At 40.3% G+C, this 24,082-nt stretch overlaps 1 protein-coding gene across 2 annotated transcripts in view; it reads right to left on the reverse strand.

The window, feature by feature from the left end:
* C1H1orf21 (chromosome 1 C1orf21 homolog) overlaps positions 1–24,082 on the reverse strand; it is a 219,491-nt gene that overhangs the window by 128,992 nt on the left and 66,417 nt on the right. For both annotated transcript variants that reach the window (XM_041755340.1, XM_041755349.1), the window contains exon 2: positions 13,621–13,840. In XM_041755340.1, the coding sequence (XP_041611274.1) occupies positions 13,621–13,714 (94 nt within the window). In that variant the 5' untranslated portion in view covers positions 13,715–13,840. The remainder of the gene's footprint in view (positions 1–13,620; positions 13,841–24,082) is intronic.

A 24,082-nucleotide genomic window follows, 5' to 3' on the forward strand; every position in this document is an offset into this window, starting at 1 on the left:
CAAACAACTTATACATTGGGCACTTGGTTACATCAGGCAACAGTGGTGTGTGATTAAATTATAAGCATTGCAAATTGAACACCAATAAAAAATAAAATTATTATTAAAAAAAATTATAAGCATTACCTTCAAGGAACTCATAGTCAATGATCAAAAAGACTGATGATTTACTGAAGAGTGGCTAGATTTTTCTCTAAGAGGGAAATGTCTTTATTTTCCCCTAACATTTTACTCTTTGCTCTACCCCTAGAGCAGCCTGTATTTCTTTTTTCCATTGTCCACAGTATTTGTGGACCTATTGTCCAACAGACAACAGACACTCAGTATACCACTTTGTTATATGTTTTCAAGTCTCTGTTTCTTGCTGAATTATTTCCTGTGCCTAAATGGTGTCTTTTCCAAAATAGGGTAAAGTCTTGTGGGCAAGTCACCTCATTCTGCTTCTATTGTATCCACCACCCACCAGTGCACAGGTCCTGTTCATAAACACTGATTGAATTGGAACCATTCTAACCTTGTAACTAGCCAAACAACAATCACTGACTGAGGATTATTGCTTTAAGGGTTACTAATAGGATGAAGCAATTTTTCTGTCTAGAATGTTATCAGAAACACAATTAAACTGTGACACCAATTTATGATCACAAACTACTCACCTAGAAATATTTAACAGCTGAACTCTTAGGAAGAATGGCTGGGTGAGTGACTTAATCTTGTTCTGTCCTGGGGGATGGACATGCCATTACTACCTCCCACTGCGTCTCAATCTTCCTCTCTAATGATTGGGGCAAAGACACGGGGCTTATTTGCAGCAATGAGTTCCTGTATGCTTCTGAGTAGATACTGCCATGTTTTTGTATTTATTTCATCCCATGTGAAGAATTTACTTGTGACATGGCACATACAGAATCTACTTTGAAGATACCACCAGTGTGCAATAATAAATAACAGAGTCATGTTCTGATTCTCACATGGGACAAACACCACATCATTAAATTCTGTCTTAGCTGGTTTGAAGGTATTTTGATGATAATACAGTCTTAACATGTATATGAGGCTATATTCTGGGATTAGTGTTTCAGGGTCTATGATTATTAAAACCGAATGAGGCTAACCACTCATATAGCTTAAGGAATTAGCATCAAATCTTCTAGACTATCTGTCCAGTATTTTCTAAATTCTCATCCAACTGTCTGATCTCTGACATAATTTTGATTCCTGTGCTGCCTGCATGAGCTTCAGTATTTTGGAAAAAATTACAGTGTAAAATTTCCAAATATTTAAGACACTTGTTTTGATGTGAGATTCTCTAAAGTTATTTCCCTCACTGGATTGGTAAAGCTTCCCAGTCTCCTCTTGATATACTTGTTGCACAATGCACCCCTGAGTCTTTTCACTCTCAGCCTCTCACTCCTGGCCTACCTCTATTCTTTTGTCTGTTACTCATCTTTTAAGACTCAGCTGAGATCTTAGTCAACCTCTTTAAGAGTCTTTCTCTACTCCTAGGATAAGAGACCCTTCTGCATGATCATCATACAATATTGACATTCTGTTGAGATGCTCATCTGTTGCATCATGATCAGTTCCTAAAAAGCAGGGACCAGGCTTAATTTATCTATATAGTCTCAGTGCCTAGCACAGTGTCTAAACCATGTGAGGTAGTCATTAAGTGCTTAGTACACAGAATGAACTGCTAGCCAACAAATGCCATTGATCAGACTCTATCTGTTTACCTAGGCAAGAGTCTATGGGTTGAATCCCTATTGCCTGGGGCTATTTCCAGTGATGGACAGAACTTTCTCCTATGGGATATTTTTCACATAGTACCTTAATCTTCAATGGTTGTTATCTGATATGTTTCATCAGTGAGAAAGATTCTGAAGCATATTAGGTTTGCATGCTCGTCTAATTATCTCCTTATGATAAATTCCTGTTAAGTGTGATGGCTGGGGCGAAGAGCATGCTCATTACTATATAATATATATACATATATATATACACACACATATATAATATATACACACACATATATATACTATATAAAGCCCCCTGCCCCAAATTCCCAGTTACAGTGTGAGATAGATGCCCAATCTTGCCAATTTGAGTGGTGAAAAAGGTTTTGTTCTGCTTCCTTTAGTGTCATTTTTTTTTTTTTTAAATTTCTAAGAAGCTGCGTATTCTTCCACCATTTTTATTGGCCTTTTGTATTTTTTCTTTTCAACTGCCTGGTCACAAACCCTGCCCACTTTTCAACTGGAGCATTAGTTCTTTCCTTATAGATTTAAGAATCCTTTTATACTAGCCTTATTAACCTGATCTACATTACAAATATTATTTTCACTACGTTTGACATTTGTCTTTTAACTTAATTTGTGGTGGTTGGTTTGTTGCTGTGCAGATAATTTTCCATAGTCATATTTATCAACCTTTTTTTTTATGGTATGGGATTTTGTGGCATTACAAACTGATGATTATAAAAACACTCTCATTTTTTATAGTACTTTTACAGATCCATATCTTATGGTTTAATCTTTAGATTCATCTTAAAAACTCTAATACAGAGTGAGGAGTTAAGAAATTCAATTTTTAATATTAGATTTATAAATAACAACATATTTTTAAAGAATAAAATGTGAGTTGATATAGTATCTAATTTGTACATCTTTTTATCTCAGTTTAGTTATAGATGCATTCATTCAATTAGTCACCAAAGGCATCATTTGTGTCTGTTGTCCTTTGGCTTTTCCATAGCACTTCACAAAGAAATGTCCTTATTTCTTTTTTTTTTTAAGATGTATTTATTTATTTATTTATTTATTTATTTAGTTAGTTAGTTAGTTAGTTATTTAGTTAGTTAGTTAGTTATGGGGGGGGGGGCGGGGGCAGAGACACAGGCAGAGGGAGAAGCAGGCTCCATGCAGGGAGCCCGATGTGGGACTCGATCCCAGGTCTCCAGGATCACACCCTGGGCCAAGGGCAGGCGCTAGACTGCTGAGCCACCGAGGGATCCCCCGAAATGTCCTTATTTCTATAAACCTCCTCTCTGTGCACGATAGAGCCAGGAGTAGGAAAACGCGCGCGGGCATGCGCGCACACACACACACACACACACAGATTTGTAAGAAATGAAAATATATTTATTAACTTCTATGATGGGATTATTTTTTAAACCATGCTTTTATAAAAATGAGGCAGAATATTATATTCACCACTCAAATCATATACTTTAGTTTTCTGATTTAAAGACACACGGTAACACAGATTCCTATCTTACTCCTATCTTAAACTGTTTTAGGTCAAAACAGGAAAAAAACAAATTATAGGAGCACAAATATTCTAAAATACAAAATTACGAGATAAGTATTACATGGACAATTGATAACCTTTTTAAAAAATTACTTACTTACTTACTTACTTACTTACTTTATTTATTTATTTATTTATTTATTTATTAGTTAGTTAGTTAGTTATTTAGTTAGTTAGTTAGTTAGTTAGTTAGTTAGTTAGTTAGTTAGTTAGTTAGTTAGTTATTTAGTTAGTTAGTTAGTTATTTAGTTAGTTAGTTATTTAGTTAGTTAGTTATTTAGTTAGTTAGTTATTTAGTTAGTTAGTTAGTTAGTTATTTAGTTAGTTAGTTAGTTAGTTAGTTAGTTATTTAGTTAGTTAGTTATTTAGTTAGTTAGTTATGGGGGGGGGGCGGGGGCAGAGACACAGGCAGAGGGAGAAGCAGGCTCCATGCAGGGAGCCCGATGTGGGACTCGATCCCAGGTCTCCAGGATCACACCTGGGCCAAGGGCAGGCGCTAGACTGCTGAGCCACCGAGGGATCCCCCGAAATGTCCTTATTTCTTTTTTTTTTAAGATGTATTTATTTATTTATGAAATAGAGTACGAGAGGGAGAGGCAGAGACACAGGCAGAGAGAGAAACAGGCTCCATGCAGGGAGCCCGATGTGGGACTCGATCCCAGGTCTCCAGGATCACACCTGGGCCAAGGGCAGGCGCTAGACTGCTGAGCCACCGAGGGATCCCCCGAAATGTCCTTATTTCTTTTTTTTTTAAGATGTATTTATTTATTTATTTATGAAATAGAGTACGAGAGGGAGAGGCAGAGACACAGGCAGAGAGAGAAACAGGCTCCATGCAGGGAGCCCGATGTGGGACTCGATCCCAGGTCTCCAGGATCACACCTGGGCCAAGGGCAGGCGCTAGACTGCTGAGCCACCGAGGGATCCCCCGAAATGTCCTTATTTCTTTTTTTTTTAAGATGTATTTATTTATTTATTTATTTATTTATTTATGAAATAGAGTACGAGAGGGAGAGGCAGAGACACAGGCAGAGGGAGAAGCAGGCTCCATGCAGGGAGCCCGATGTGGGACTCGATCCCAGGTCTCCAGGATCACACCTGGGCCAAGGGCAGGCGCTAGACTGCTGAGCCACCGAGGGATCCCCCGAATTTCGGGACTACTGAAAATAGCCCTAAATATAACAAAAGAGCCTTCAGACATCCTTCGTTAAAAGCTGAGGCTGAGCTCAAGCAGCCAGTTAACAATTACTTCCCAAGACTCCTGAGTGGAGGCTGGTTTAGATTTAATAGCAAAGACAGATATCTTACTCCCGAGAGGGGGAATCTCCTTAGTCAAGAGTCTGTATCCTCACTTCCAGCCGCAGTCCTGCTTCTTTAGGTAAGAGAACTGGCATGGCTCTTGGCTTCATTTCCCTTTTGTATCAAATGGGGATAACAGTGATAACAGAAACAGTAAAATCTGAATCTAATAGTTTCATTTTTTATGTCATCGTTCAGGGGCAAAAGAAAACAGCCAGATTTCAGGCTCTGGGTACAGAAGGTAGGTGCTGTGCTCATCTCTGCAGAGGAGAGCCAGGACCTAAATGAGGTCTAAGCATCAGACAGGTGCTGCCTGGTGTGCACTGCCAGGTGGGTGGGACCAGGCAGGTGCTTATGGCAAAACACATCCTTTCTACCACAGCAGCCAGGATTCCAGGAAGAGGCCACTGTTTTTAATTTCTGAATTCTGTGATGTAACTCAGGAGAAAATAACTCAGAAGAGAAATGCTATGGGTAAAGAAACCTCCCACCTTCTCTTGCGTTGCTGAGTCACTTTTTGAGAACTTCCCCCCAACAAACAAGCCTTGCCCACAGCTCTGGTCCTCTGTGCCTCTCACTGGATAGTACCAGAAGCATCTCTACTGCCTTCTCCAGAGCCAAGTTCTTTCTTAGTTTCTGTCTGAAAAAGGGCTCCAGGCAGCTATAGAGAAGACTAGGCATCAAGAGGGGAAAGAGAGCAATTGAAGGAAACCCTCTAGACATAAAACCAGAGGGACACCACCAAGGGCCCTGCTAGCATGTCCCTGCCAACACTGTCTGTGAAATCAGAGACTCTCTCATCCTGCAGTCAGGCTGTCTTGAAGCAGTAAGTGACAAATAGTCCTATTTTTCCGCTTACCTCTCTATATAACATTAAACAAACAGGTCACGATACTAATGGCAAGGGAAGGAAAAAATAGTACTGGGATATTTTTTTAAAGATTTATTTATTTTCATCTATTTGAGGGAGTAGGGAGAGAGAATCTCCAGCAGAATCCCCACTGAGCATGGAGTCTGATACAGGGCATGATCTCAGGACCCTGATATCATGACCTGAGCTGAAATCAAGAGTTGATGCTCAACCTAGCCACCAAGAGCCCCGGACTTTTCTTTTTAAGAAAATATAAGTATTATGCTGAGCAAAATAAGTCAACCAGGGAAAGACAATTATCATATGATTTCACTTATATGTGGAATTTAAGAAACAAGACAGAGGATCATAGGGGGAAGAAGGGAAAAATAAAATAAGATGAAATCAGAGAGTGAGACAAATCATAGGAGACTCTTAACTCTAGGAAACAAGCTGAGGGTTGCTGGAGGGGAGGAAGGTAGAAGGGATTGGGGCAACTGGGTGATGGGCATTAAGGAGGCCACATGATGTAATGAACACTGGGTGTTGTATGCAATTGATGAATCACTACTATCAATACCTTTGAAACTAATAATACAGTATATTTTAACTAACTGAATTTAAATTAAAGAAAAAGAAAGTATAGAGTTTTCTTGACTTTTTGTTACAGGAAATTCTTCCAAATAGAAATTCTGACTCTGCCTCAGCTAGATTAAATTCTGCATCATGGGACATTTTAGCATGGTATATTTGAGGTGGGTGAGGGGAAAGAGTGAAGAGGTGGGGCAAATCTATTCATATTTATAATTGATGCTTGGGTGCTAATTATGCACCAGACAATGTTCTAAGTGCTTTCCATTGTTAATTCATCTGATCCTCCACACAACTCCCAAGTGGTGGATTCCATTATTATCTCTGTATCACAGATGAAGAAACCCGGGCATTAATGAGGTTATGTTACTTGCCAAAAACAATAGAAAAGGCTGGGAAGCTGGGAGAAACCCTAGCTAGCAAGAGAATTCACAATCACGGTTACGTGCTCATGATACAGACTTGTCTCATGTCAAAGCAACAAGCACCTATTAGGAACCATTAGGTACCTTCTCTGAGTCAGGCAGTGGGCTAAACACTTTTACTCTGGAAGAGAATATCCATGGCCAAGGTGGGCTGACTTCTGTAATTCCACAAGCTCCATGTACGCTTCAAGCCATGGAGACCTTTCTGAGGCTCAGCTCAAAACGTGGAGTCTTCAAAGACTAATAAACCTAGGGCCAGGTTACTCACTTGTAACCTAAAAAAATTTTTTTTCAGCTTTCATGACTATGACCTGGCTCTGTTACAAACCCAACAAAAAGTTCTCCTGCCATTAAGGTTCTTTAACAACTCACTGAAAACAAAAAAAAGAAGGGGGAAGAAAGATTTCCTCTCTGATCTTTGGGAAATAACAATTTAGGAAGTCAATAGAAACTTCCCTAGGCTAGCAAAAGAAGTTACACAAAAGGCAGCTAAAGACTACCACTAATTAAGGCAGAGAGATGAGCAAGTTAGAGAGTGTGCTCTTCATCTGCCAAGCTGCTGCCCCATCTCTGCCTTTCTAGCTGTCCTATGGACCCCAACACCCTGCTTCCTCACCTATCTCAGCCTCACTCCTTTTCTCTTGCATTCCAGAATAAGTACACTCCAAAGCTGAAAATGGGAAGAAAAGGGAGCACTAAACACCAACATTACCTTTCAGTGACTTAAACCAGCACCATCCAACAGAAAGATAAGGTGAGTACACCTATACTTTAAATATATCTAGTAGCCCCACTAAATGAGCAAAAAGAAATGATGAAATTAATTTGAATAATGTATTTTATTTAACCCAATATATCGAAAATACTATCACTTCAACATGTGATTAATAAAAAATCATTAATGAGCTATTTTATACTCTTTTTTATACTAAGTCCTTAAGATCCTGTATGTATTTCATACTCATAGCATATCTCAATTAGAACTAAGCATATTTCACATGCTTAATATTCAACAGTGGCCAGAGGCTACTGTACTAAATGGCACAGAGGGTAACATTATTCTGTTACCGTCTGACAAACACAAATGCAGATTAATTTTAATTAATCTTTACTTCACGCAATCAGAAATTACTACAGAAAGAAACGGTGAATTATTACTTTGCCTTCAACTGCTTTGACTTTCTGAATGAATGTGATAATATTCTCTTATGTGATCCTCCCATAACATGTGAAGTTGGTCCCTACAGTATTTTAGATGGGGTAACAGATTGGATAATACCACCTCTCTCTCTCTCTCTCTCTCGCTCTCTCTCTCTCTCTCTCACAAACACACACATACACACACACACACACACACACACACACACACACAATCCTATTATAGGTTCCCAATTTACACAGCTGAGCATCAAAACTTAACTGAAGCTACACAACAATATAGAGCCCAGGGGAAACAAAGTAGCCAAAATCTTGCTTTCCTTTTATATTCAAGCTTTATTCTGCTATTCCAGAAGAATTTACTATAATAATCTAAGCACCTCCACTTAAGGGAGTGTTTATAAACCTCAGACTCTCTCAGTCCTTAAGCGAAATTCGGCCACCTAGCTGGCGTGGGCAGGGCTCAATGGGATCCCTAAACAATCTCTCTGCCTCTAGCTCCCAGAGTTCTAGGAACCCTGGTTTCTCTCAAGAATGACAGTCCTTGTCTTCAGGGGGCTAACTGGCTCCTAAGAGAGATGATACATATACACAATTAATGAGATGAGACATATAAAGAAATAAGCCAAATACGTAAGTATGTAAAAGATATTCTGAGATGGCAGGAAAGAGATACTTTCTCAAAGTATTAGAAAAGCTTCATGCAAGTTTGGGTGAAGTTTGGGAGAACAGCAGGATTTAAAACAATGAAGACAGAAGAAAGGGCCCATGCCAAGCAGAAGTCATGGCGCACCAGAGGGCCTGGGAGTCAGGTGTGTCTGAGGTCACAGGGTAAGCTGTCCAACCTGGCAAAAGAGCAGGGGACATGAAGGACAGAGTCTGACAAGGCTGCCAAGGTGCATATGAGCTATCTGAGAGGCCTTGCATGTTCACTAAGGATTTAGGGTTTTACTGGCTAAGCATTAGGTGCAACAGAAAGTTCTGGAGCAAGAGAATGAACATGCGCAGAGGAGCACTTAGAAAAACCTGACAGAATCTGACCACAGGGCAAGAAACCATCAGAATTAAGAGCTAACAACAACAGAAACCAAACACGTAAACAAACAACCAAGGGGGCTAATGAAGATCCATTCAGAGTACGATGTGCTATTCTGGGTTTGGGGCTGCAGTGGCAGCAGGGCAAGAGCTTCTGGGGAGAGCCACAGGACTCACAGGAGCTGGGAACCAGAAGACACGAAAGCCTCCAGTTTAAAGCCCTTTCAAGATTAAAGCCTGTATTATTGGAAGAACGTGGTGACCTTCACGCAAATAGTAAAGTCAATGTAAGTAAAGGGCTTTCTCTCCTTGTGGTGGGCTGCAGAAGAGAGGACCTCAGGTTTGATGTGTTAACTTTCCTAGTAAGGCCTGAATCTGTTCCCTTGCACCTGCCTGAATAGTCTATGTGAATGGCTACTGAAAGAAATCCAATAAGCACTTGGCTTCCCTTAGAACTTGCTTAACTAGTGCATGATAACTTGAACCTATCAGTCACTCATTTTCTGCAAGCTGGTTTTGGCAGTCTGCTCAGCTGTCCTCCAAATGACCTCAGCAGATCTGCTGACCATTCTTCCTATCTGCCCTGACCACTGAGGGAAGGGAGGGAGCTTTCTGGTCTGGATTTTACTTCTGAACAGGCTACATGTATGTGAGGCATAACTTTAGCCCTGGAACTTATGTTTCAGTATTTAAAAGGAAAGAAAGTCTATAGGTAAATGTCAGTGATAAAAGTCCCTTGTCAATGATCTCCTGAATTCCATGAAATCTAGGAGCCAGGATGCCCTTCTGTCACTTAATCCTCTATGGTGGAATATTCTACAGATACTCTGTCACACATATTTGGAGTGGTCGGTCTCCTAAATAACCACAACGTCATGGAGACCAAACTGCTTTATGAAAATGGAAATTACCATTTGTAAAAACACACTGTTTATCAACGCTCCCCAACGTGTCCTTAGAAGCTATGAAATTAAATTCACACCTTTAGGAAAAGGATTGAAATGTGTGTGTGTGTGTGTGTGTGTGTGTGTACACCCTCAGAGACACATACTTCAGAGCCATCCTCAAATATGCCATCCTTCACAGACTTTGTCAACTCTTCAACAACAAGCAGTAATAACATTTTTTAAACATTTAAAAACGACTTCTAAAAAGTGAATGAGGCAACTTTATTCAGTGAAAAACAGAGCAGTGATTTAGAAAGCAGACTGGAACTGTCCAGGTTGGAATATAACCTAGTCATGGCATTCTCACTGCCTCTCTCAGTGGCTGAGGTAACGAGTCTCCAAAGATGGTTCCCAACAATTCCTTAGACTCAACAGATGGAGACCTCTAGCTCTCTTGACTCTGGGATGGTCTTGAAACTTGCTTTTACCAACAGGATGAGCAAAACTGACATTCTTAGACTTTCAAAGGTAGGTCTTCTTAGGCCTGACAGTTTCTACTTCCTCTCTTAAAAACCAACCACCTCGTGAAAAGTTTGACTTTCTAGCTGGAAAGAGAACCTTGGTTTGACTTTCTAGCTGGAAAGAGTCATCTTGGTTGCTTGAGCCCCGCTGAGCTCCTAACTAAATGCTGCTATTTGGTTGAGCCCAGACAAAAACGGCAGATAACCCTAGGCACCTCACAGAATTGTGATAAATAATAAATCAGTACTTGTTTTAAGCCACTAGTTGTGGAGTTCTTTGTTATGAGGTAATAAGTTACTGAAACAATGGGTGACAGAGATATCAAGTGGTTAAAAGTGAGCCAAATCTGCTTAGTCACCTGCAACCATCTGTGATCATGCTAGGATTCTGAACACTTGCTCTGCCTGCAAACTAAAATGCAAGTGGAGAAACGCAGATATACAAACTCTAGCATTCAGTAACATCTAGATAATGGCACTGTTGTTCACGCTGCACTGACAATTCTGCCCCGAGAACCCTGGGGGACTATCAAAAAATATCTCCCTTGATGGGTTCAAGAAACTCTGGCCCTCCTTGTCTGCTTTATCTAACACCATGCCACAAACCCGCAAATGTTTATGTGAGAAAGAGTAACAAGATGATGAATGATGGAGTGAATAAAACTTCAGTATAAGTATTGGGAGACTGAAAAAGAGCTAACAGACTGCACTCGATGGCACAAATGGCATGGAGCCCTGCAGCCAGCAATGACTGGGCAGACTGGGGGTGTACTCAATTGTTAGTCGTCATTCTTCACCCTTCTCTGCATCCACACCCTTATGACGAATGCATGGCCGTCAGATGTGTTTCTCCCGCCTTTGAGCACATTCATGTGACTTGATTTGGCTAGTAAAATGTGGGTGCAAGTGATGCTGTGCCAGCAATAAGCCCAAGGTTAAGAGGCATCTTGTGCATCGCTTGCACTTTTACCCTTCCGCAAAATAAGAGCATGCCACCTCCCCCCACCATGCCCCCTCCTGCAGCTCACTGGTCCCAGGAGGGAGATGAGAGAGAGACATGGAGCAGAGCCACTCCAGCTGACTCACCAACTCGTGATCAAGAAAGACACGCTCATTGTTGAATGCCATTGAGATCTTAAGGTTGTCCAATACCCAGCGATAGGTGACTAATACAAGGCTCCTTTATTAGATGCCAACATTTGCCAAATACATATGGTACTTTAGGATAACAGTCTCCTCGCCTATAAAAGCTGAAACTAAATTACCAGCTGGATAGTTAGGTGGCCTCATTGCTGGGCAGCATATAAATACAATATGCCGAATATCACTGATTTTTGGCTCTTACAGTCTATCTTTCTAAAGATTGTAATTTGGTATTCAAAGTTCTCTATAATTTAACCCTAACTTAGTTTTCTAGACAATTCTCTCTCACTTAAATTTTATATTTCATTGAAACTGGATCATCTATAATTCTCGAGTAAGTCTCACATTACCTCTAGCCTTTCTTTTTTTAGTTCCTCCCTGTACCCTTCATCCAAGTTTAGATTCTTCGGGTTCCCTAAGGCCAGTTTCAGATGTCACCTCTGTGAGAAATCTGCTCTGGTCCCACCTTTTAAGACAGCCTCTCCATCCCCCTAACTCTTACCTATGATGTATGTCTTTTCCTTTCCTGGTAATTGGCTTATTCTGCTTTATAACATTTCCTCATCCTCTTATTAAGTCCTAGAAAGGGAGGTTTACATATTATTTACCTCTGTGCCCTCCCCGGCATTTAGCAAAAGGTCTTGGCATACCAAGTACAGGCCAGTCAATACCTTTTTGCATTGAAGAATGAGTGACCAATGGGAGTCACCAGGGCACCAGGCAATGACACCGACAAAGCAACATGGATTCTGGAAGAGTCAGAGAGACCTGAGTCTGTGGCTTCATAGCCGGCCAACCTGGGACCAGTTCATCTCTCTGTGCTTCAGCTTCCAAATATGTAAAACTGGGATGGCACATCCTTCACAGGATTGTTGTGAAAATTCACCATAAAAATGAATGTAAATGTTTCTGCAGGTTTGACATATGGTGGCAGCTCCATTAATGGTAGTCTTGTTACAAAAACGATAATGACAACAGAGTATCACGTAGAAGTTAGTTTGAACAAATCCTCTATATTAGATTACAGTCTCTTAAAAGTGAAGTGTTTGAGGGTGACAGAATGATTCTAGTTCCAATGAACTCTTTTCCCAGAAACTGGTCTCAGTGATCTGAATTTGAGTTTTATTTAGATGCTCACATGTGACTCTTCGCCACAGTCCTGAATTTTCTAGGCAGTCACCGCCAGAAGCAAATTTGTTCCAGGCAACACATACGTTTCCTTGAAATGACACAACACAAAATCCTCCTCTCATATATACTAGCTCCCTTTTAGCAGAGCATGAGTCTTCCCACAGCATCCCAATTCTCTACCAAGGATGGACACAACCATTACGATGGACCAAAATGCAGGAGGATTATTGGACAGCGACTAGACAAAGCCGCTTCAGTTGTTTACATGTAAACATTATTTCAGTGTGGTTATTTAGCAAAGGAGAAGTACTTTTACCAACAGGAGTGCCAGGCATGGGCCAAGTAGTGGGTTATTACTATTCAAGGAATTCAGCAGAATGGCTATATCTAGCTTCCTAACTGGAACTTTGGGCTAACTCATAGCCATGTGGCACCAGAGCAACACCTGATCTTCTAAGGAACAAACTCATGACCGGTCAAACTCAAAAGTCTGTAAGTGGCCAGGTAGGTAACATTCATGAGTGAACGGGACTTGATGAACTTTCCAGGGTAGGCTCAGTGGTTCCCTGGAGGCCACAGCCTGACTGACGCAAGGGACCACTGCTACCTCAACCCACTGAATGTTGCTTCAGAGAATGCAGACTTGGTGTTGCCAGATTTTCTGAAGCAATTTGGGGTTTTATGTGAAGCATCCTGATTTTTAAATGCTGCCTGGCTTTTTATTTCATAATTCTCTGGGAGCCAAAGAAAATATTATTTGCAAGCCAGATGTGGCCATGGGTTGGCAGGTTGTAATCTTTGCACTGGATAGTCTGAAGTCACTTTGAATCATCATAAGTTAAAAGATGATTATTAAATTCATTGTATTTGTATTTTTTTAACCTGAAAGTTTATAATTCACATGAAAAGTAACTATCAACCCTAAAAAAACACCTTACTTATCATTTACAAATCCTTATTCACTCCACTTTTGAACCTCTGTGTGTGGCTGCTTGTCCTATGCACTATTTAAGTCCTACTAGTTATTTAAAACTTGATTTAAATGCTAGTTTCTATATAAAACCTCCATAATGCTCCTCAAAATCCTCTATGTATAAATTATTATGAAAATTGCCCCCACGGAAAATATCTGCATTGATTTCTAGCCATATCTCATCAGCCCATTACCAGCAGCCCCCCAAAAAATGTAACACCATTAACACTACAAATATTCACTCCAGAGAAAGTGAAAGGCCTGGGTCAACAGGTCAAGATTAAAGTTCAATGGCACTCACCACCAAACACATCTCCGTTCTGGTAGTTCTTCCCTTTCTGGGCTTCCTCTTCATTTTGAACAGTGGCAACATGCTTGGCAGAGGCACAGCCCATAGTCTCATTCGGTCAGCTTCAGCCGGGCTGAACTGCAAATCATCTCTACAGACACAGGGACATTTTTTTTTTCTTTAAACCCAAAGAAAATCCACCTTCCTGCTGAGTTGGTCAAGATGTGTGCACCTGAAAGGACAGAAAGAGAGAGATGAGAATGAGGGAAAACAAACCTATATCTCCATGTGTCGTTGTGCTGTGTGTGATCAGCAATGCACTAGGATTCCGGTGACCCCTCCCCCCAATACTGGGGGAGCAACTGGTGCTGAAGGAGGAAATGGCAACATGGCCCATTTTCTTCTGATTCTCACTCAAAGAGCAGGACCAAAGGCATGCCCCCTGCACAACACATGGCTGAACTTTTTGAAGGAGGTAACAAAAAACGCATACTTGTTTGTTCAAATATATATTTGAACACTACTCTTTGCTATACATACAGTGCATGTATGTTTGCTAATGTTCTGGAATCTCAAAAGCCTTCAGAGTAAGATAAAGGACATCCATGATATCACCAGCTCAAGAAACTGGGGAAAAATTCTCCATCTTCCCCCTCCTGCCTTGCAAGCCAAGCCAGCTCTTCTCAGATCCTCGTTTTTTTCCAGGAGGAAGTGGCCTTCCTCCTCAGGCTGAAATACGGGCTAATTTATATAATTTCTAGTGGGTTCTGTAAGGAACTCCATATTTTATTTTACCTGGGGTGACAGTGTTTTGGAAGATAAAGGAAGGAGATGGGGGCAAGGATTCAAACTTATTTTTGTCCATTTTCTGCTTAGCTAGCTGAATGCTTTAAGGTTTGAAAAGATGCAGGAAAGTCAAGAGAAAACAAGGCAATTGCCCACCTCTTATCAGAGCCTTTGTATCTCTATTGGGCCACTAATAAAGACTGAAAGAGAATTTATGGATAAACCACAAAGGATTGATAACTCTAGTTAACTTAGGTAAATATACATTCCTCACCCCATCCAAGATCACCCCCCAAATTCTCAGCGTTTGCTTTTTATTTATTTCATTCCCTTATCATCCTTTTCCAGCCATTCCAATCTTGTAGACAATTTATTCCAGTCTCTAGATGTTTCCTTTGGATATCTTCCCTCTCCTTTTTCTCCATCCCTCCCACTGTAGTACAGGCCCTTACCTCCTCACACCCAAGCAGAGCAAAAGAAATGTCAAGTCATGCACTTGATGCTATGGATTAGCACCTACATCCCCCTACTCACCTGCATCCCCCTACTTACCCCTCCCCTTTGTGAACAACTGATGTTTCTCAGCCTCAGAAACAGTGCTACAGAAACTGAAACACAGCTGCAGGCCTCCTTCCTAGGGCTCTAAGGACACTCGTGGACATAGAAATCTAATCATTTGAGCCGTAAAATCTCAGCAAAGGGGATTTTTCAAGTTAACTCAACACTGAAAGGTAATTCTAAATCAACCTCAAAAACAAACTCAGATAACAAAGGTAATGATCTTAAATGAAGCCAAGCAAATGCAAATTGCAATATCAACTCTATGGCTGTAACACTAGTCCTATCTTTGTATAGTTCTTCATACTATTTTCTAGCACTGATTCCATCAAATCAACTACAGGAAGTATAGGGTTAGTTGGTCAAGCTTTACCTAAAAGGAAGATTTTTTTATTCCCTAGATAGTTAACATTTGTAGTTTCTCTACAGGATTGGATAACCTCTTGTTAACATATGTTCATATTTTTAAAGCTATAGGAAGGACACACTCACACAACACATTTAGCAGTAATGTCATTAAAGCTACAATATTTTGATTTGATGGTCTATCCATACTGATCTATATATAGCTCAGGGGCCTGATGGGGGAAATGTGCAGTAGGGAGGCATTTTTTAAAAATCTACACAATGTTGTATAGGAGTGCCATGATAGGTTTCACAGGAATCTGTGGCAATTAGAATTTAAAAAAAAAAAAAATTTAAAAAAACAAAAACAGAAAACAGATGAAATCATGACTGGGCAAAGGCAGGCATTCAAAGAGGAAGTAGTATTTTGTAGAGACTTAAAAGTTTGGTAGAAATCTGGATGGCTGAAAGGACAGTAACACTATCCAGACATAAGGAACTGCCTGAGTTCAGATAGGACGTGGAAGTGCACAAGTGAGAGCGTGCATGCGCGTGCATCCGTCCTCACCCTCGTTTGGTGGGAGGGGGGAACAGGGCAGGGCAGGGGACTGCTCCACTGATGCTTTGTGAAGGGCTTAGAGGATGCCTTGCTCACTTTATCCAACTTAAAGATGAGGACGTCTCTCTGGTGCAAATTTGAGCACACTCTGAGAGATATTAAATTAGTAGTGCAGAAACCCATCTGTCAACCTATCATGGTTTCTGAAGAAACATCACTGACATGTGAGACAAAAAGAATGAGAGATGGGATGCAGTTCCAAAGGTGGAAAAAGGAGAAGAATTCCTCTCCAACCAAGAGGCTGCCGAGGGTTGTTGAGGCTGCCAGGCATTCCAGGCCAGCACTTTCTCTGAGGCGGTGCCCCCACTCATTCCTGCCTCTAGCATCACCACGTAAGGTAACAGGTGTGGCCCCCAGAACCAAGTCCTCACTTTTCAAAAAGGAATGTGGGGGAAATAAGCTCACACATCCACAGAAAAGCAAACTGAAGTGGGAGGGGAAACCTCCCGCTCGCCTGCCCGACTCCATTGCCACCTCTTCAAAAAAGTGAAAATGGGAAGGAGAGTGGGACATCCTGACAAAATCCCTTGAAGGGATCCAGGGGCAACTTGACAACTCTCCTCTCTGGGAGTCCCTCTCGCTTTTCTCTTCCTTATTTCCAAATTCTCCTCTCTGGGAGTCCCTCTCGCTTTTCTCTTCCTTATTTCCAAATTCCTGTTAACAGCCTCATGCCACCTAAGAAGTTAATGTAAGAATCTAAGATGTGAATTATCCTTTGCTACTATCCCTGAAAAGCATGGTGCGGTGTTTCTTCGGTATTTTAAAAGTTGTGTTTGTATCAAAGACTCTTACTTGAATTTTAAAAGTTGAAATCACAAGAAAATCAAACTGCAGCAGGCTAACAAATATAAAACATGTTAGAATGAATTTTAGAAGGACTTCTCTATTATTCAGGCATGAAGGTGAGGGGCATGTTAATAAGCAGATTAGACAATTCAAGTGATGATGAAGGAAGCTTCCATTTAATTATATTTTTAAAAAGGCACTAGTGGTCGATAGGAGTTCTCTCCAAATCCTAGTTAGGTAGATTGTTTTTGAAAAACACACACACTAGATTATACAACAGTAATTTAATGAATGGTATTTTCAAGTCTTACAACTTCATCAGAATTTTAATATTTTCCTTAATATTTTCCGCAGGGAGAGGCAGGGGGAGAGGGAGACAGAGAATCTTAAGCAAGATCTATGCCCAGGGTGGGGCTCGATGTGGGGCTCCATCTCACAACCCAGAGATCATGACCTGAGCCGAAATCAAGACTCAGATGATTAACCAACTGAGCTACTCAGGTGCCCCAATATGTTGCCCATTTTGAAGGTTATATTTATGAAGTCATTTAACAGGCAGAAGATACCTAATTTCATAAAGTTAACCATGGATCAGTAGGGAAAGCTTTTTACTACATCATCTGGATTCTGCACATAAACAATTATCCAATCATCCATTCATTTAATCAACAAACACTGTAAACTAACAAGTGTCTGGCAAGCATGGGGTACATAGAGATAAACAAGATATGGTTTTCCTCCCTATTCCCACAGAGTATGAACACTTGGAGAGAAGATATCATTAGAAAGACCAGTTTCACACCAAGTGTCATTTCAGCTACTGCAGGTCAAACCCAGGAAGAAAGGTGAGTTCACCCCACAGGCACTTGACTCAGCCTTTAGAGAGGGAATGTCAAGAGAGGTCAGCCTTAAGGCCTGACCACAGCTAAAGAATCATCTTTGAAACACCCCTCCACTATATCTCTCTTTCATAGCCTAGTGTAATGTCAAGGTTTCATTTCTATGGAAAATTCTTTGACTTGAGTCCCACAAAGACCTCAAACTGAGCAGACCCTCAGAAATGTACTCCCAATGTCTGCCATGGTAATCTGCTCAAAACACTTCCCTTTGGTCTGTCCTATCCCTCACAGAAACCCTAGCATTTTTTTTTAGCTTCCATCTTGTCTTTGGCTTTGCTCAGCTTCTCTTCGCCAACACCCACACCCTCTATTCACACCACTTCCTGAAACCACACCACTCAGAGAGGTAAGTCTGATGGTGCAGATGAACATGCCAAGACCATGAAGCTGGGTGGAGGGGAGTCTCGTTTTCACATACTGTTATTAACAGCATGCTATTTCCGAAGTCAGATCACAGTTTAAGAATTAAGCTGAAGTATCTCTTTGCTGTCTGATAGCATCTTCTAATAATACCAAATCCCACTGAGGATGGTTTTAGAAAACTAAATAATCTATATGATAGGATCATCAGTCACCTTTAAAATCACGAGATCCAATTAATTGCCTATGGTTTTCTGTAAAAGTCTCCCCAAATGGTAGTATGGTTATATTATCCATGAAATTAGACATAATCCCCATCCACAATGCTATATGCTAACTGACTCTGGGGACCATTTTTTTCTTTTCTTTTAAAAAAAGATTTTATTTATTTATTTGACAGAGAGAAAGAGACAGAGAGAGCACAAGTAGGCAGAGCGGCAGGCAGAGGGAGGGAGAAGCAGGTTCCCCGCAGAGCAGAGAGCCCCCTGTGTGGGACCCTGGGATCATGACCTGAGCTAAAGGCAGACACCTGACCGACTGAGCCACCCCTGGGGCCATCTTTATAGGATATTTTCCTTTGATAAAATACATTTGCAAATTTGCGAGTCCAATTCAAAAATTTTAAAGAGGACTAAAACATGTATAGCCATGCATGTTTATAATTCCTCTCCTTACACTATTGTTCAAGCTCTTTAGGTAATGCTTTAAGTATCACTACAGGAATTACTGTTAGAGAACACTCCACATTATAACACTAAAAAGTTCTTTTCTATATACAACGAAGCCTGTTGCCTTTCTATGAACACATATTCCATACATGGGATACATTTGTCCTTTTATAAGAAAAGATTACAGATTATTGTGGCTTTTTCCCCAATGCCAGTGATTTCTCTTTATTTGTATTTTATTGTTTTCTGCTTTATTAAGCTATAATTGACAAAACTGAAATACACTGCAAGTGTTCAAGCTCCATAAAGATGATCTAACACATACGCTGTGAAAGGGATCCCACCACTGAATTAATTAACACATCTAGCACCTCTCATAGTTCTCTTTCTTCCTCCTTCCCTCCCTTCCTTCATTCCTTCTTTTCATAAGAACACTTAAGTTCTACTCTCGTGGCAACTTGCAACTATAAGATACAGTGTTAATCTACTACAGTCACCATGTTCTATATTAGATTCTCAGATCTTATTCATCTTGTAACTGAAAGTTTGTATCCTTCTACCAACCTCTCCTTATTTCTCCCACTCCCACTCCCCTGTCCTTGGCAACCACCATTATACTGTTCCTGAGTTTGACTTATTTTATTTTTAGATTGCACATGTAAGTGATACCACGCAGTATTTGTCTTTATTTTACTTAGCATAATGCTCTTTAGTTCATCTGTGTGGTTGCAAATGGCAGCATTTCTTTCTTTTTTAAGGCTAATATTCCAGTGTGAGAGTATGTGTGACGTTTTCTTGATCCATTCATCTACTAATGGACACTTAGGTTGTTTCCATACCTTGACTCTTTCAAATAATGCTGCAATGAACATGGGAGTTCAGATATCTTTTTGAGATAGTGATTTTTGTTCTCTTTGAATATATTTTTCCAAAAAAGTAGGATTGCTGATGGTCTTTCTCTTTAACTTTTTGAACTGGAAGCATAGTTTCCTCAAAAAAACCTATTTTGGAGGCACTTGGGTGGCTCAGTCAGTTAAGTGTCTGCCTTCGGCTCAGGGTGTGATCCTGGGGTCCTGGGATCGAGCCCTGCATCAGGCTCCCTGCTCATCAGGAAGTCTGCTTTCCCTTTCTCTCCCTCTCCCTGCTTGTGCTCTCCCTCTCTCTCTCAAATAAGTAAAATATTTTTTAAAAAAACAAACCCTATTCTTATAAAATTAGGAAGAAAAAATATACAAATTCTGTTTGAGAAAAACCAAAGAGATATCTGACCTTTTTCCAAAAGAGGAAAAACATGGGAAAATATTTCTATTGACATAATAGTATGGATAATTTAACTTTCCACCAATCAGTTAAAGTCTTTTTCATTTTGGATGAAAAAGCCAAAAATATTATAGACAGTTTCCTTGTCAAGAAAGATACTTCTAAAAAATGAATTAAAAGTGAAAAGCTCCATAAAGAAATCCTAGGCCAGAAAGAACATGAATGTACCACATGCAGCTTGGAGGATTGGAGAGAAATCAAATTCTGATTGAAAGGGTATACAGAGAGCTATGAAGTCAGCAGTTAAGAAAAGGATATAGCCACATTATTAATAGATCAGGAGCAAAGTACCCCTTTTTTCCCTCTGATTAAAAAGGGAAATCAAGACAAGGCAACATCTAAAAACTCCTTTCTTTTATTAAAGAAAGAGCCAACATCTAAGCTCCATAAAGAAAAAATATATATATAAATAACTAATCAGTCTGTTTGCCCATCTGCTCTGCTTTGCTATAATGAGCATTAATACAGCAACCCACTGGGTGGGGGGGCAGCCTAAAAGTGATTTCTAATCTTCAAGCTTTGGTATCCTTGGGCTTCTGTTAACACCATTTCACATTTCATTGTGGATGTTAAAAATAATACATAAAGAGATGTCACATTTGACATGAGGGTAATCTGGGAAAGTCAAATCTTCTTACCAGCAATTGCTGGCATCACAGAAGATATTCGTTCCTCATCTCACACTCATTTGGTGGCATGACAATCAACAATATGCTATTAACTCCAAAGAAACAGGAATTTGGATGTCTGCTTTCTTTACGGGAAAATTCTCACTTCCATAAATAATAATTGTGTGGAGGTGTCTCAAAAACGTTAACGATAATGAGTCCTGTGCAAGATGACACACTTCTGCAGGACCTGGGCAGTGAAGTGTGGGGGTAAGGAGGCAAGGCGGCAAGAGCAACACAGTTGGAATGAGAATCCCAGCTCTGGTCTCGCACCACACACATGCCTGCCTCAGGACCTAGGCTGGGCTTCATCTCTCTGAGCCTTTCTCCTTGATTCCATGATCTACCTGAACATACGTCTGAGGGATGCTCAGGATGAAACTGCCACTTACAAAAAGGCCATTTGTTTTGTTTTTATCTAGAGTCAATTTATTTACAAACTTGGTTTTCAAAATTTACCCAGTTAGGATATCCTTGCAAGTCTGAAACCTGCAAAATTTTGAGAAGCCCTACGAAGTCTGTGATTATTACCAATGATATTTGGGCCTGAGGGTGTTGATTTCAATTTTATATAAAGTGGAAAAATAAACAAAGCTTAGCTCTCTTATGTACTCCTCTCTATCTTGCCTTTAATGAATAAAAAATAAATTTTAAAAACATTTCTTGTAGGGAGCAGGCTTAAAAAAAAAAAAAAGCTTGTAGAATAATTGTTCATCATCTAAGGATTAACAGGTTTGGTGCCTTTATCCTACACCTGAAAACTCCACTCATGTGTCACCTGTGTATGTTCACACAGTTCATGCATGGCTGATACTATTTCTGGGAAGCCGAGAGAGGAAAAGAGCAGATCCTGATTAAAGTTATCCACTCACACTAGGGTGAACCTAAGCAGAATTACGCTGTTTCTAGATTTGCTCCTCAGTGAGCAAGGCCAATGGCAGATATTCCAGGACTCAGGGGTTCTCTTTCTTCCTTCCATATTTAAGACTCAGAATACCAAGGGTATGTGCAGGAGGTTGCCAACCTGTGTCACTGGGAACCTTCTGTGCCATGCCACCCATGGCTGGGATCACAACAGCTGTGTTGCTTGTTCACCATGTCACTTGAACCAAATCTGTGTGATTTCCTTGTCTGTATCCTAAGAATAACAATAGCAGCTCCCTCTCTTTTTTTTGGATTGTTCTGGAAATCTAGGTAGATAATGAAATGCTTGGAAAAGCACTTATAAATGCGAGGTGATATTCTTCGAAGCATACTTTGCTATGCCAGGTGCAGGACATTACTATTTAGGCACACTGGGTGGAATCGGTTTGCCCAGAGGGTTCCTATAGGTGTCCCCAGAAAAATGAGAGAGAACAGATGATAAGGGAAAGATTTTTTTAAAAAATCAAGAAATAACTAGAAAGTGAAAGTAGGATAAGTACGAATTACTAAATAATTCTAAAGAATTATACTAAAGAAGCACAATTTGATTTTATCCTATGTCAGTGAGTCATGATCCTTCGTAAAGGGCCAAAGAAGAACAGGCCACTGGGTGATCTGAAATGTTGAAATATGTTATGAAGAACAGATAGGATTCCTGCTCTGGAAGGACAAGCATTCAGAGAGGGCTAACAGATCATAAACATAATAAAGTAAAATAAAATTCCAATACCTAATGTACACTGCAGGAAAAGAAGGGATCAGAGATGTTCTTGAAATTCATCGGGTGTTTCAATCTAATTAAATTAGTGCTGTCTCAGCTTTATTTTATGTAACAAGAGATGGAGAAACATCCATGTAACGCGCAAATCTTAGCACACCCTCAGTAAGCATTTACTGATGAGGAGGACAGTGGAACAGATGTCATGCCAGTTTTGAGCTGTTGATCCTTTTTAACACCATGAACTACAACAGAACTGCAGCTGGATTAATCCCTCGGAAATCTGAATGCTACTCTCATGGTGCCAAGGGGGCAAGAGCTGAATGCCTCTGAGCCTGGTCTGATGTGCACATTGGAAAAGCACGTATGGTGTTTTCATCCCTGAATTAGAAAGCATCAACTTTCACACAAGACTAGTAGGTTCCTAATTTCTACTCAATCTCTAAACTTAATGCTGACTCTAACTTATGTGGCATATCTCAGCCTTAAGCTGGTTACTGTGGAAGATAAATGGAAACAGGACTAATAGACACAAGAGATATGAATTATCTAATCACTAGAAACAAACGTGAGAATTATTTAAAAACAAAAAAGTCTGCTTATGTTTTCTTTGAGCACTTTGGTACTAATATTTAAGTATGGATATATTTAATATCTTCAGAATTATAAATACTTTTGACAAAGGAATGTAGTAACACTCTGAAAAGCGCTAAATAGACGTTAAAAAACGGCATTTCCCTCAAAAATCTAAACATACATCCCTCTTCCCTCCTAAAATAGCCTCTTTTCTCCTTTTTTTTCCCCCTCTCCCTACTAAAATAAATGAAACCATCCCTGAGAAACTGGTGCAAAGTCTAGCCTAAGAGCTCTCTTTCCCTGGGTGTGGCTTCAGGCCACAGTATCCCAGGTCTGAGAAGTGAGCAATCAATGATCCAGTGATGGAGGAAACCCACCTCTCTCCAACCAGGCAGAGAGCTACTGAGTGAAATAAGCATCCCCAAGGGACAGCAACTCTACCTTCAGAACCTTCCAGTTCTATCCAGAACAGCTCAAGATTTGGAAGTGCCCTGAAAAGTTAGAGAAAGCAAACAGATAAAATCACTTTATTGGTGAAGGACTTAATCTCTTTCTCTCTTCTTTATGCACACACACATGCCTACCACAAGTTGTAGAGATGCAAAGACTATACCTAATATTTTATGATTTTGTAAGGGAAAGGAGTTGTGTAGCTTTGAGCAAGTTTTTTACTTCACGGTGCCTTGGATGCTCATTTATAAGATGGGGTAAAAGTGCATGAACCAGGACAGCACCTGACAATTAGTAAAAAATCAATATGTGATCTTATTGTTGTTATCATCACCATCATCATTATTTAATAGGATGGAGATGAACTTTCTTTTGAAAAGATTTTATTTGAGAGAGAGAGAAGATGGTGAGAGAGCACGAACGAGAGGCAAGGAGAGAGAGAGAGAGGGAGAAGCAACTCTCTGCTGAGCAAGGAGTCAGACATGGGGCTCGATCCCAGAACCCTGGGATCATGACCTGAGTCAAAGGCAGATGCTTAACCGACTGAACCACCCAGGTGCCCCAAAGGTGTTAAACTTTAAAAAGAAAGGGGTACAGGCAAAAGAGACTAGAAAGGAGAAATGGGAAGAGATAAGAGGTAAATAGGGGGAACTCGGTATCTCTTAGGCCCCGTACCAGAGATAACCAGGCAGATGCAAGCAGATGCAAGCAACACAGACAGAACCAAGAGACAGCAGTGCTGTAGCAGGAGAAGCTCCTGGCTTGTGTGCAGCACCTGCAAAGGAAACCCTGAGCAG

This window comes from Vulpes lagopus, chromosome 1, assembly GCF_018345385.1.
Source record: "Vulpes lagopus strain Blue_001 chromosome 1, ASM1834538v1, whole genome shotgun sequence".
NCBI lineage: Eukaryota > Metazoa > Chordata > Mammalia > Carnivora > Canidae > Vulpes > Vulpes lagopus.